The sequence below is a fragment of the Cydia strobilella genome, chromosome 6 (assembly GCF_947568885.1).
Source record: "Cydia strobilella chromosome 6, ilCydStro3.1, whole genome shotgun sequence".
Classification (NCBI taxonomy): Eukaryota; Metazoa; Arthropoda; class Insecta; order Lepidoptera; family Tortricidae; genus Cydia; species Cydia strobilella.
Genome location: NC_086046.1, coordinates 10,060,919 through 10,075,687, shown reverse-complemented (window position 1 = coordinate 10,075,687; position 14,769 = coordinate 10,060,919). Strand labels below are relative to the sequence as shown.

The window sequence follows — 14,769 nt, the reverse complement described above, 5'->3', positions numbered from 1 at the left end:
TCTTGCTAAGCTTACAACCTTCACGGGCGCTATTTTAGATTTAGCGCAAATTAAATTAATCACACCTCGGTCAACGTTAGGAAAGGTGACGTAGGCATAAACCACTCCACCATAAGCCTTTTCACTAGCATCCGAAAAACCGACTATAGTCAATGAACAGTTTTCAATAACACCTATGTCTGGGAATGCTAATGTTAGATAGTAGCGGTAGTTCATTTTGGAACTGTTGCCATTGGCGTACAATATGATCAGGCGGTAATTCATCCCAATCCATTTACAAAAGCCATAACTCCTTTATTAGAAGCTTAGCGAACACGATTACAGGGGCAACCAGGCCCAGAACATCGAATAGTCTAGCTACCGATGAAATAATATTTCTTTTACTACACGGTCGATCGTCAGGACTAACCTGGAACTTGAATACATCTTCACCAGGATACCAACGTAGACCTAAAATCTTCAACGTTGTATCATCGTCGAAGGTGACACTTTGGGACAAATGTAGTTCTTTCGGTATTTCTTTTAGAACAGCTGTAGAATTTGATGACCACTTTGCTAGTTGGAATCCACCTTTCAAGAACATTTCCAGCAGTTGTTTAGTCGCTTGTACAGCTTGGTCTTCATCAATAACTGAACTGGCTACATCATCCATATAAATATCACGAGATGCAATTTCTTTTGCGAGTGGGTATTTATCACCTTCATCAGCTACTAACTGTTTGACAGTTCGCAGTGCCAGAAAAGGACTGCTACGTAGACCGAAAGCTACCCTATTATACTGAAACACTCTTATAGTTTCCTCAGGACCATGGGCGTAGCCACGGTGGGGCAAGGTGGGGCAGTTGCCCCACCCTGATCTCTGACCGCTTCTGGTCTCTGACCGGAAAATTAAATATTAATTTAGGTAATTTAAAAATTACTCCGCGAATCGAGCGCGCATGCACAGAGATCTTGTCTTTTATAGTTTATCGTTTTTTGTCTATTAGAGTTATTTGCGATTTCCGGACAAAGTTAAGGCCAGTCCAGACGGGAGCAATTTTTCGCCAATCTGATTAAATTGTCTGATGAAATCAGGTGGTGCGGACGCAAACGCCAATATGGCTCGCTGATTTCGACCACCGATTATGACCGATATTACTGAAAAAATTGAGGTGCATACGCATTTATGACGCTAGTATTCGCGTTTGGGGGCATTTGTTCAATTTAGAACGCTCAAATATTTAAAAAATAAAAAATATTTAAACGATTAAAAAATGCCCCCCAAATACTAGCGTCACAAATTGGTTTTCCTGCGTCCGCACCCCATTTTATCGGTAATATCGGTCATAATCGGCAAGCCAAATTGGCGTTTGCAAGGCCTGATTTGAACGGACAATTTAATCAGATTAGGGAAAAATTGTCTCCGTCTGGACAGGCCTGAAGTTAGATTATTTACAGGCTTTTTTTCTTCCTTGTTAGTACCTATTAATTATTAAATCTACCCTAGTCTTGTGCTATTCTCACAACTACAAGATAGTAAGGAAAAAAAATGTTTCTGTTACTACTGCACTCAACCCCTGGTTTACCAATAAAAATAAACCAGGGTTCGAAACAAAACAGCCTACGTACACTAAAACTAATAATTGAAATACTCCGTAAAAGTATCGACTCGAAAAAAAAACTGAATCGTAATATGATTTGCCTTATGGGAATATAGTTCAGATCCGGAAACCGCTTTCAACTTTTAGTATGTTATTTAGTATTCGGTTTCCAAAATTGCCGGGAGACAGCGGCGCCGGCCATCTACTTCAGCGGAATGACTCCCGCCTCTTTGCGAATATTCCATATTGCTCCCAAACTGCATTGCACATACACATGTGAGGTATTAAAAAAAGCCAATTAAATATTCTATATTTAATTTCTACACTGTAGTAGTTTAAGAGCAATTTACAAAAGAAATGAAAATGACGTAAAAAAAATCGATTATTTGGGTTTTACAACCAAACCAAAAGTCGGACGTTAAAGCGATGAACTACAATATTAAAGATGATGTCTCAAGCCATACACAGATATCAAAAAATCAAAATCAGACCAAAAATGAAAAAAAAAATTGTACCAAAATATAGGTATTTGCCAGAACAACTGCATTAAAGTATAAAAAAATCTAAATTGGTCATTTTCAAGTTTTGGAGACCCAATACCATGCCCAACAACATACTAAAAGTTGATGGCGGTTTCCGGATCTGAACTATCTCTTCGACCGTTTCCCATAAGGCATACTACTATTTATCCGCTCCTCTTTCCCCTAACATGTATTTAAATATGGATTAATGATTTTTTTATTTGCAATAATTATTTTTATGATTTTGACCCATGTTCTTTCACTGATATGCGTTAAAATTGTTAAATAACAAACGAAATCGTCAACGCCATCTATACGACAGTAGGCCAAAGCTAGTAGCGCCCTCTGAGCGAGAATCAAATTTTCTTGATTTTCGAGGCACGTTTTTTCCTTAGACTGTATCCATCTATTACGGAGTTATATCTATCTTTGCCCTAACCCTCACTCTCCTGTAGATCGAAAATATTCGAGCGGTTTAACCGTATCCTGTATGGTAACAGGGTACGGTTGAAACAGCCTCCCCTTCTTCTGCCCCACCCCTTAAAAAATGCTGGCTACGCCCATGCTCAGGACTAAACCTATAAAGTATACGCTGATAAGGACGATCCTCCCCCCGTACGTCAATACACAGATACATTTGACGTACATCAGACGTGATAGCAATAGCAAATAATCGTAAGTTTAGGAGAATACAGAACAAGTCGGCTTGAAGACTTGGTCCTGCGTGAAGTATGTCATTTAAAGATAAACCGCTTGTGGTCTGTGCACTAGCGTCCAGCACAATTCTAACCTTTGTAGTTATTCTGTCAATTTTGACAATTGCGTGGTGGGGTATGTGATAAGCATCACTTGACCTGTCATTTGGAACCTCAGATAAATATTTTTTATCAATATGTTCACGGATAACTTCATCGTAAGCTGGCTTTAATTCAGGTTGTTTGAGGAATGCTAAAAATCTGCGTTCAGCAGTCTTGTAAGAATCGCCTAAATTGCTTGGGTCCAATTTAAACGGAAGTGCTACTTCGTAACGTCCATTTTCCAAACGATTGATTGTATTTTTAAATATATCTTCAGTTTGTTTGCCGTCAGGACTATGAATCACTCCTCCATCCAAATCTTCAAATTCCCAGAATTTTTGCATTAAATTTCCTACATCAACCGAAGTAAAATATCCAGCTGCTGAGTAGGAAGCGTTAACTGCGGGAGCATCGCCTAGTATGATGTATCCCAGTGTAGTTTCTAAAGCATCAGGCAAACCAGGTTCTTTCTCAATTTTATTTGACATTAACAATTTGGTGAATAACTTAACACCAAGAAGTACGTCAATTTCACCTGGAATCGCCCAAGATTCATCTGCTAGATTTAAATTATCAAACAGATCAGACGCAGATTGATCAATATGACAAGTCGGTAAATCAGGCGTGATCTCATCTAAAACAAGCGCTTCAATAGTATATTGATGTTTAGGATCATATCTTGACCTAAATGTTAAGTTGACAGTTCCTCGGATGGGTTGTGTTATTGGTGTTCCACCTAATCCATTTATTGACGTCATTGGGCTGCTGTGTACAAAAAGACTTAAATTCTTGCAACACTTCAATGTAACGTAATGTTTCTGTGATCCTGGATCCAGCAGACATCTCAAAACCTTGTCCTTGCCGTTACGCCCACTAGCGAGCACCTTAGCAGTGGCGAGAATTTCCGTCAAGGATGATTTAGTCTGTCCCGATGCCGAATGAGCACATATGGAGGCACCGTTGTCCGTTACTGGTGAACTTGCGCTAGCTTCACTATCATCCTTACATGAGGACTTGGACTCATTTCTATTCATGGCAGGTTTTGAGTTTTCAAAGTGTAAAGTTGTGTGATGTTTGCCTTTACATTTACGACACGTTTTCTTTGAGGAACATTTCGATGCAGTATGATGCGTGTTTAGACAATTAGTGCACGCGTGAGATTCTTTAACAAAATTAAATTTTTCGTTAGGCGTGAGTTTCATGAAAGAATTACAATTATATAGTTGCGAGTGATCATTACTCTTGCACATAGCACATGGATTTCCGTTGTCATGCCCTTGCGTGCTAACATACGCTTGGGGCGTGCGAGGGAGGGGAGCTCGCACGCTGCTAGTGCTGGCAGTGGAGCCGCTTTCAGCCTTAGTTGGAGTTCGTTGCGACGTCCGATATAAAATCTTCACTTGTTCCCTAACGAAACAAATGAATTCATCATATGTAGGCATATTAGTAGAATTCCGAATAGACATCTCGAAATTCTTTGTGGTATCTGAATCTAATAACTTAAGACCCAGGTGAATGAAAATAAAATCACTTAAGTTTTCGAGCTTGTGTTGTCTTATTGCTGAAATAGTAGCAGCAAACGAATCAATTATTTTTTCTAAGTTAGATGCCGAAGGACCGTTGACGTTGACAGGTTTCATCGAAAACAGCTGGTTTAAATATAATGTAGCCAATGCGCGTTTATCATCATATTTCGCGATCAATGCTTCCCAAACTGTGTTGTAGTTTTCTGCGGCAGGTATAACTCCCGCACAGATCGACTTTGCTTTTCCTATCAAATGACTAAACAAGTAATGAACACGCTCGGAATCCGTAAGTTTATTATTCTCATGTATGACATGCTTAAATGTTTCATAGAAGAATGGGAAGTTTTGTATGTCTCCATCGAAAGAAGGAAGGTCAATCCGTGGGATTTTAATGGAGTCGTCCTTACAAGAATGGCTCAAATCCCTGGATATCGAAAGGCTGGGAGCAGGTGTATCAATTTTTGTAATTTGACATTTGATTACGCAGTAGAGATCTTCAAACGCGTTCATTGCGTTGTAGTTGACGATGTACTCCGGGTCCAACTCCAAGTTCAGAAGATTGACGTCATCCATCAACTCTATAAATTCTTTCCTCAGTTGATCGACCAATCGAGCTTGCGCGATGAACTGTGAGAAAGCCTTCTTATCACTGCTTAACTTTGGAATCATGTCATACATATTTTGTAAACGTATGAAACATTGAGCACGTTTTGCTTCCGCGAGCTTAAGTCTCGTTGCCATGGTTACCTAGTTGTTACTATGACAGTACGAAAAATATGAATAATTATGCAAATATGCACAAACAATTATAAATTATGTTCAACTTGTATAATAACTTAATGCAAGTCGAAATAAAATGAAGAAAATACGAACGTTCCGCTTGTATAATACCTTAATACAAGTGTAACCTTCGCAAAAGGTTAATTACAGTTTATGAAAAACTGAGGCTTTCAGGAATAATTTACCCGTAGCTTCCAGTTTAGTTAAATGTATTTTGTAACTTAAAATACATTGAAATTATATACCGAATATAGCATGCAAAAACGTTCCGTGAAAATTATGACACAATATGACAGTTACAAAATACAAATATTTGTAACGCATTAATGAATAAGGTAGCGCGATGAATAATCCCACACGCTACGCGTAAATAAAATAACAGACAATAACAATAAATTTGTTTGACTGACTGTACTTTGAAATACAATAAATTACGGAAACATTTGTTGAAAAATTAAGAAACCGAAAGGAAATCCAAATTAAATTTGTACCTAAATTCAGTGAGCAACAAGGATATTATGTAATATTTTTATATATGTCTCCGGTTCGTAGGCCAAAATATGGGGATGCGGAAAAACTTACCATGTAATATTTACTGGTTCTAATGACTCCTTGTGGAGCGCCCACTGGTTAACACACGGCAGCACTTGGGAACAACACGCGGCGGCACTTGGGGATCCCCTTTTTGGTTTATTTAAATATTATAATTATATTTGCATGCGATATCGACCGACCGTATTAGAGAATTTTATTGACATATGTGCCTTGCCGTCAAAAAGTTGAAGCCCCGACAAGGAGGTCAGAATATATTCTTCACTATAAAGGTTTTATATGTGGCGCAAACACCCTGCTTAGTTCAAGATTAATTTAGCTATTATTCTGTTTGTCCTCTGTACTTTCAAGAAATTTAATTGCAGTACAATTTAGTACCTTGTCATCGTGATAATAGTATGAGGTCCCTAGCGACTTTCATATTGATTGTCACTGTGACAAGGTACCAAATGGTACTGATATTTAATTATTTGACTGAATTTTGAAACTGCAATGGATATCAATACTTAAAATACCTAAAAATCTCTCGAATATCGTTCCGCAAGATATGGTTATAAAAATTGAAAACACAATAGGTACAGTGGGTAAATAATAAGGGACAAATCATTCTAATTTTTAGATGTCACGTATTTTTTTGGATTGAAATAAAATAGGTACCATTATTTTTCTTACTGGTCTAAACATTGACGGGTTTCATTATTTAAGGTGGTTCGATTTTCATACAAAATTCAATCTGCTTTAATTAAGGCACTACACACTATTACTACACAAATATTTGCTCATTTATCTACTTTCGAATATTCGTTTGCGCTAAATTAATAGAAAAACTTTGTTTCATACAGAAATCATACATAAATCAACGTAATTTTTTCATCAATTTTACGTATGTGTGTGTCACAAATGTCGTGTACAAATACGTTGCGTGCGGCGTTGCCACTCAATGACGTTGGCGACGTTGCCTGGCCGACCTGGCAGGATTTGCAGTGCCGTCATGTTTAGTGCATTTTTATTTGACAGTGTTGACACTGACACATAGGGTCATGTTTATTGTGACATCAATTTGTTTGTATAAATTGAAAATGATAGCAACGCAAAGAGTATAATAATATATGTAGCAACGTCTAAATCAAGTTACAAAAATCATCGGTGTTCTGGTCCGCGAAAATCCAGAAAAATTCAGACTCAATTGAAGCGGAATTCATGATGGTGAAGTTTCGTAAGGTAGGTACAGTTTCATTCCTTCATTGTACATTGTAATTTTCTCGTGCCGATATTTTTAGAAAATAATTCTCACTTCTTCCGTAATGGTAGATATAAGCAGTGAACAATACCTATATAATGTAATTATTACTGTTTTGGTTGCCGAATAGTCAATGTGTCACTAACTCTAGGTTTTTTTAGGTATTGTGCAAAATGAAGAGGCATTCTTGGAAATAAAATGTTTTCCTTTATTAGCCAGAAAAAATCAGGACATCCTCACTGCAATAAAGTAAAATAAAACATTTCCTGGGGATGAAAATTATGGAATTTTGTCTATGAATGAAAAACACAATTATTACTAGGTAAGTAAATGATAACTTTATTAGAATCCATATTGTTGCATCATCTTTCTTCCTATAACATTAGAGATTTTGTGCTATCATGATATTATTTTTCTTTCAGGTACAGGGACAACTACGGATAACAAATATGAAAAAATGTTATTTCATTTGTTGTGTGAATCCATCTACACCAACAAGACATCCACTGCTGGACATAGGCCTCCCCAGGGATCTCCACAACGACTGGTCTTGCAAGACCGGCCAAAATATCGAGAAATAAATAATATAAATAAACATGATAAATATCCCGTTTTCTATAATAGTTATAATTAGAAGGCCATGCAATGTTGTTACTCACTGTACCTACTTGAATCCAAAAAAATATATATAAAAAAAGTTTTAATTTTATTTTACAATTACTACTTTATTATTAGTACATTACGATACAAGTGCGAAAAGAAGGAAATTGGCAACGAGTGGCGATAAATTGAAACACGACCGAAGGAAGTGTTTTAATCGACACGAGTTGCGAATTACCTTTTCGCACGTGTATTGTACAACGTTTTACAGTACATAATTATGGCCCTTTACATTTTCGACATATGCACGTATTGTACTAATTACCGCACTAGGGCGGTAACGTATATGTAGCACCATATGTACTAAAAAGTATTTTACAGTACATATGGTGCAACTTTCTCGCCCTAGTGCGTAAAGAGCACTTTTCATGCATATGTCGAAAGTTTAAAGGGCCATATGTACTGTAAAACGTTGTACGATACACGTGCGAATAGGTAATTCGCAACTCGTGTCGATTTAAAACACACTCTGCGGTCGTGTTTTAATCTGTCGCCACTCGTTTCGAATTTTCTCTTTTCCGCACTTGTATCGTAAATAACTATTTCAAACTGCAAGGGTACGATGATAGATCTCAATTCAATATAATTTTGCAACATTTGGTTTTATTAGGTTATAAATTGTATGGAGATGAAATCTATCATCGTACCCTTCCAGTTTGAAAAATACTATAGAGGCTGGGCAGTAAGGGATTGCTTTACTTGTAGAACTATATTTAGCGCTTTAAAAAAAAACTGATACCTGACACTTACAAACCTGGACTTCCTTGGGCTAGTGCTACTAAGAATCGTCAGTATTCTCCATCCTTTCTGAGTTGGAAGAACCCAAAAAGGTGAGATTTGTGAAAGGTTTTCAATATATGTGGCGTTTTCAACAAAACGGGTACCTACTTATTGTTGTCATATTTCCATAAAGCTTCAAAATGAAATCGACCTAATTGACAACCGACAATGTGGTACCTTTTAGTTCAAAACGTCACATATTTTTATAAAACGTTATAAACTAATTTATTAATAATACTGAATATCTGGGAGAAAAAGAAAACATAGGTAAAAACTCAAAAATGCTCGTTTTCCCAGAGATAAGACCTAGCTAGATCGAACCCCTTACAGGAAATTTCATCGAAATCGTTAGAGCCGTTTCCGATATCACTGAAATATATTTCGGTTATATCGGAATCGGACAAGAATTCGAAGAATAAAAGGTATAAGAAACATAAGATAACACAAAAAGGACAAAAAAAAGTACCCCTGACGTACCAGTCTCGAACCCGAATCCTCTTGCACGTATTTCCACGAACATACCGCAACGCCATTGCAGCATACTTACAGTGCATGAAATTGTCTACTACAAGCAATCACGGAAACACTGTTTGCATGTGTGAGTAATAGTAGGAAATAGCATGACAGAAACACTCTGTCGACTTTAATAGTGTTTTTTACACTAATGAAGTATTCAATGTTTATTATAATAGTTCGATATTTATGTAAAGAGTGCGCTAAACATACTTTTAAGTATACAGATACCAACACTATTCCACAAAAAAATAAAACCTGAAAATTTGCGAAAGTGACGCCATCTAGCGGGGTTTAAGCTTTGGGTAACCTAGTCGAACCACCTTAAATTTAGTATGCTAATACATACTATATATTCAATGTCGTAACAATGAAAATGTTACGTTTCCAACAACTATAAAGTGAACACATCCAGTTGCATATAATTATTATACAAAGATAGGCACATATAAAACAATGTCGGGTATATTTATAGTGGTTCAACCAGTTCGAACCATTAGATCGCTCAAATAATTGATTCATAACATAAGTAGTACTTAATTCTTTACATTGTAATATACATAAATTCTTGCAGCTACAGACGAGTTAATAATAAAAAACAGGCCAAGTGCGAGTCGGACTCGCGTTCCATGGGTTCCGTACATTACACAATTTTTAACAATGCATTTTTTTATGTGAAAAGTGAATGAATTGTCTTTAAGAAACTAGTAGGGGTTGTTCAAAAATTTAGTAATTAAGTCCAACTCACGCTTGACTGTACATTTCTAATAGGTTTCCTGTCATCTATAGGTAAAGAACTATTTTGTGTATTTTTTTCAAAATTTTAGACCCAGCAGTTTCGGAGATAAGAGGGAGGGTGGTCATTTTTTGCCTATTTTCTTGAATAACTTCGAAACTGCTTATCCTAAAATTATAAAAAAACATAAGTATTTGAGATACTGACAATAAGCTCTTTCATTTGATATGTAACACCATATACTTTGAAAAAGTTATTTTTTTAATTTTCTCATTTACCCCCCAAAAGTTGCCCGCATGTTTAAAATTCATTTGTTTACGTTACACGTCCATCTTTGGGTCACAAACTTACATATGTATACCAAATTTCAACTTAATTAGTCCAGTAGTTTCGGAGAAAATAGGCTGTGACAGACGGACAGACAGACGCACGAGTGATCCTATAAGGGTTCCGCTTTTTCCTTTTGAGGTACGGAACCCTAAAAACTGCTAATTCACATCTAAATCTAAAGTCTGCTTCCACCGAAGTCAGGAAGAGATCGCTTTTTAGCGCTAAGACCGCCTGTAGAGTATTTGTATTGTATTTTAAACGTACCGTTTACGCGTATATTTTTATTTAACGGTCAGAATTTATTGATCGATATACAGCGTGCGGTGCTTCTCCGTAGGCGAACGAAAAAACTAGTGAAACTCATAATGGCATACGTTATGCAATATCTCCTGCAACCCTGCATGCGGGTTCTATCGACCATTGAAAACGGGTACTATGTCATGCGTTCAGGAAATCTCCCGTAGATTCGGGATCCAAAGTTACATAGATACTAGATTTGTCCACAACCTCCAGCAATCTTGGATTTTTTCTAAAAAAATATTGCAAGATAATTTTTGAGCCCCCTAAGTGCCTAACTACATTATTTGCGAATTTCAGCGCGCTCTTCCGATTTTGATTTTTTCCATACAAATAACGAACGAGTAGTTTTTTTTATGATATCGGCGAAAAATAATGGGAAAACTTTTTATTGGAAGGTTTCACGAAAATCCGTTCAGAATACTCGGGTTCCTGGGTCATTGTGTTTAAAGTCTAACGACCCTCTGTTATTTATTTTATAAGATATGTCAGACAACACAAATTCTGAAGAAAGGATCATCATAAAACAAGACATGTAAGGATAAGACATCTTTATTTTGTGTGACTTTCAGCCACGAAGTCTAGACTTAATATTTGCATACTTTTTAGTAGAGTATGGTGAACTATGTAATTAAAATTGTTACAACTTATTGTAACCCATATTCCGCAAATAAACATTCATTCATTCATTCATCTGAGGTAATGCCTCACCTGAGGTAAACCGCGGTGCTTAGTGACCGTTAGCCTGGTCAAGCAAATTTCTCCAGTCCGATATATTTGTGACTTTCCTTCTCCAACTTGTTACCCCTAAGGTCCAGGTGTCCTGTTCGACGCCGTCAAACAATCTGTCCTAGGTTTATAAATAGCTTTGGCGTTAACGGTAGCTTCGACGGCGAACATGTTGAACGCTGTGAGCGCGCGGCGGGAGGCGCACGGAACTGGTGCAGCATCTCCATCCTAGGACAGTGTGTGATAAGTGTGAATAAATACCTTTAGCGTTGACTGTGGCCTCGACGGCGAACATGTTGAGCGCCGTGAGCTGGAGGAGGCGCGCGGCCGGCGTGGGCAGCGGCTGCCGGTGCAGCAGCGCGCGGAACTGGCGCAGCATCTGGCCCGCGCTCTCGTAAAACGTTTCCATCCTAGGACAGAGAGAAATATATATTGATATTTTTTAATACAGTTGCTCAAAAAGTGGTACTTTTTGTGGCTGCGTAGCGTGCGAGAAGCTCAATTTCTCGAACTAGTGCTTTTTACTTTTTAGTTCCAAACTATACTTTCGAAACGCAGTTAAAATTGAATTTAGCGCGGAGCAGGTACCAGGGCCTCATGAGTTATGAGGAGGTGTCGTTGACCAACCCGCGCCGGGCCCGCGGCTCACGAGAATGAAGGTATCGCGGGCTGCGGCAGCTCGCGTATCTTAGCTGTATAGGTACTTTTGGTTTTGGTTTGGTTTGGTGGTATGATTCTACTAATGATATATTAATTTATTATTTTTTCGCAATTGTATTAAAAAACGTCGTTTACAACACGTGTGAAATGTCTTTTCACACTAGTTGTAAAATGTACTATAATGAGTCAGGGCTGATTTAGACGGCGCTGCCAGAACTCGCATGCGAGTTTCAATACATTGCGGTATTTGATCGGTCGGCTGAATTGGGTGTAACCTCAATAGTCCGCAATGTAACTAAACTCGCATGCGAGTTCGCACACCGTCTAAATGAGCCCTACAGCTTAGTTTTTAGCCTTATGTCTACATTTGGACTTTAATCGAAACTGATTACAGAAAGATTAAGGAACCTCGGCTAATAACCAGACATGTGTATTTGTTTATGTACGGTCTGCCCTGTCCGGTTACTGTTACGCACTTAGTCTAGCTGCCAAGCAAGTCCAAAAGTGTCGAAATACGAACGCAAGTAAACTCCAAGCACTATTATTCGCAAGATGCCCGTTATCTGGTGCAGACCGAGATTTAAGTAATCATTCAGTAAGGGCCACTTGAACCATGAAAAAAATAGGAAATTTAAACAAGTTTTTATTCGTATGAACAATCAGAAGCTTAAAGTTTTCGATAAAGAAAACTTGCATTTTCATACGTTTTTGTAGTATGCTATATGGAGCTATATGTATAGGTATGATAAACCTTACCCAATTTTAGTGATGAGTTTTCCGTGTACGTGTAAGTAGCTCGTAATGAAGTTTTTGTTTAACTGTAACAAAACAGACATTTCATACATTGATTTTCATAATATACATGTGTTACGGTTGTAAAATCGTAACTTAGGTTTTGGTTTATATAGGAATCAATCTCGTTTCGATACTCCTAGCGACATCTAGCAGCGATGTTATAAGTAGTGTTGGGTATGTTAAAACGATAGTCGGGTCGAAGGCGTTTAACGCCATCTGTCGAGGTCGGGTAATACCTTTTGGATAAAACCTGGTATCACTCAACACGAGACGTGTTTTTCAGATGCTTCGCTACATTATTTAAGGTTCTGTTCTGGAAGTATAATTAAAAATAACACACGGAATAGTTTCCAATACGTTCCATCGTCTTTCTCAAGTTACTTTAGACTTAAATATAATTTCGATGACTAAGTGAGAGTTTTTTTTTTGTCCTCTGTTGATATGGCAACTTAATACGTGGGGACGTGGAAAAGTTGACAGTGCTCGATCACTTGGAATCTGGCGGCGATGTAGGACGTCACGCGAAAGATTCTTCAGGTCAATCTCTTCGGGCAGGCAGCCCTAAAATGCAAACACACTAAGCTTTACAGCTTATAACCCGTAGCGAGGTAAGTTTCTTGACATTTGTCATCGTGAAGGAACAGCCCAGTTTCTAAAGTGCTGATTTGTATTAATTTTGGTTTCTTTGTTATAGCACACAACGTGGCAATGGCGTCCTTTTCTTTTTGAATTCCTGGTGGGAATAATTTTAATTTGGCTTCGGGTCAACATGTTAGAAGTTGATACTAACAATTTCATCGAGAGTTCGGGTAAGGAACTGTGATTTAATATAGAAAACTGTAGTTTTTTTCTTTGTCTTTGTGCATACGTGGCAATAATGACCATGGGTCAAATTTAATAGTTTTCTCGTGAGTAGTAGAGTAATATAGAATTTTAATTATTGCCTGGTCTGTTTTCGTGGAAGATAAAATCGAGGGGCACATGGCCATGCACTTTTGCCAACATGTGCTTCAATGTGTAATTTTGTTTGTAGCTTGAAAGCCGGCCCTTCCCTTCGGGTCCTTCCTTTCGCCCCTGCCGGGCTAGCACATGATTGGTGCGAGAGTATCTCGCCGCGACATAGACTACCCGTCCCCCTTTAATTCATACAGTTAGTAAGAGACGGGTAGTCTATCTCGCGGCGAGATACTGTCGCGTCAATCATGTGCTCGGCCTACAGCACACCTGGCTTTGTCTTCTGGCACGTGCTAGCGCAGCCTGCTCTTGCAGTATTGTCCTTGTGACTCCATGCTGTTCATCGCGGCTGTGGCGTACCAGTAGAACGGCTGGCTGGGTACGCAACGACGGTCTCGCTGCGTATCGTCGTGACTCCTGCCGTCTGCTGCGCGCCACTGGAACGGCACGTGGCCACAGTTCTGCTGCCTCCGTAGCAACACGTGTCTCAGGTATGGTCAACTCTAATTTCTCTTAGTGGTTTTTTAAGACTTAATTAACCTAGCAAGGAACATAATAGTGGCCTCTTAGATTTGATTTCAAGTGCGAAGTGCTAAGCGTGGAAACAGAACTTCATAGACTTTATCACGTTTAACGTCTCGTAACGTAGATATTAGATACTTTCAAATCAAATGCTTTAATGTTTAGGTTTACATAAATTTAATTAAGAAAACTGTAAGTCTACAATATTACTAACTATCCTTGTACCTAATGTTACATATACGAGACTGTTTGTTTCTTAATAAATAAAATTAAAATTAAACGTCTCATTATAGCATAGTTCACCCTAGCATAATTACCATAAGTATGTAAATTCTGTATCAGGCCTATACTGCCCGTCGTCTATTTTTTAAGGTTTATAATTAAATGTGTAACTGAGCTCAAACAATAGTTTATTTCATCTCATATTAATCTTCCTTCTTTTGCACGCTTTATGTGTGCTGGCGCCCAGTCTTTCTTTAGCTTAATATACTTTATCTAGGAGATACCTTAAGAAACTGCCAGACGTGTATTGTGATGACAGCGTCAAGGCCCACGACTCTGAGAGAACCTACATATAGTCAATAGCTGAATATACATGTTACACATGTACATATTTTTTTTAATACATCTAAAACCAGAAAGGTAAAATTTTAGACCACCATGAAACTAAGAAATATATACAAATAATAAATCGTACCATTTGTTAGTTTGTGTAAGGGTCTCACCTAACCTAGATCCCTCAACAACTAACCTCTACCACAGAATAAGTAATAGTATTATCATACAGAACGGCCACG

General features: G+C 37.9%; 1 protein-coding gene across 1 annotated transcript in view; it reads right to left on the bottom strand.

The window, feature by feature from the left end:
* LOC134742353 (telomerase-binding protein EST1A) overlaps positions 1-14,769 on the bottom strand; it is a 70,866-nt gene that overhangs the window by 32,988 nt on the left and 23,109 nt on the right. Inside the window, exons 13-14 of the mRNA XM_063675413.1 lie at positions 12,458-12,519; positions 11,303-11,451 (exon numbers count right to left, since the gene is read on the bottom strand). Coding sequence (XP_063531483.1) covers positions 11,303-11,451; positions 12,458-12,519 — 211 coding nt within the window. The remainder of the gene's footprint in view (positions 1-11,302; positions 11,452-12,457; positions 12,520-14,769) is intronic.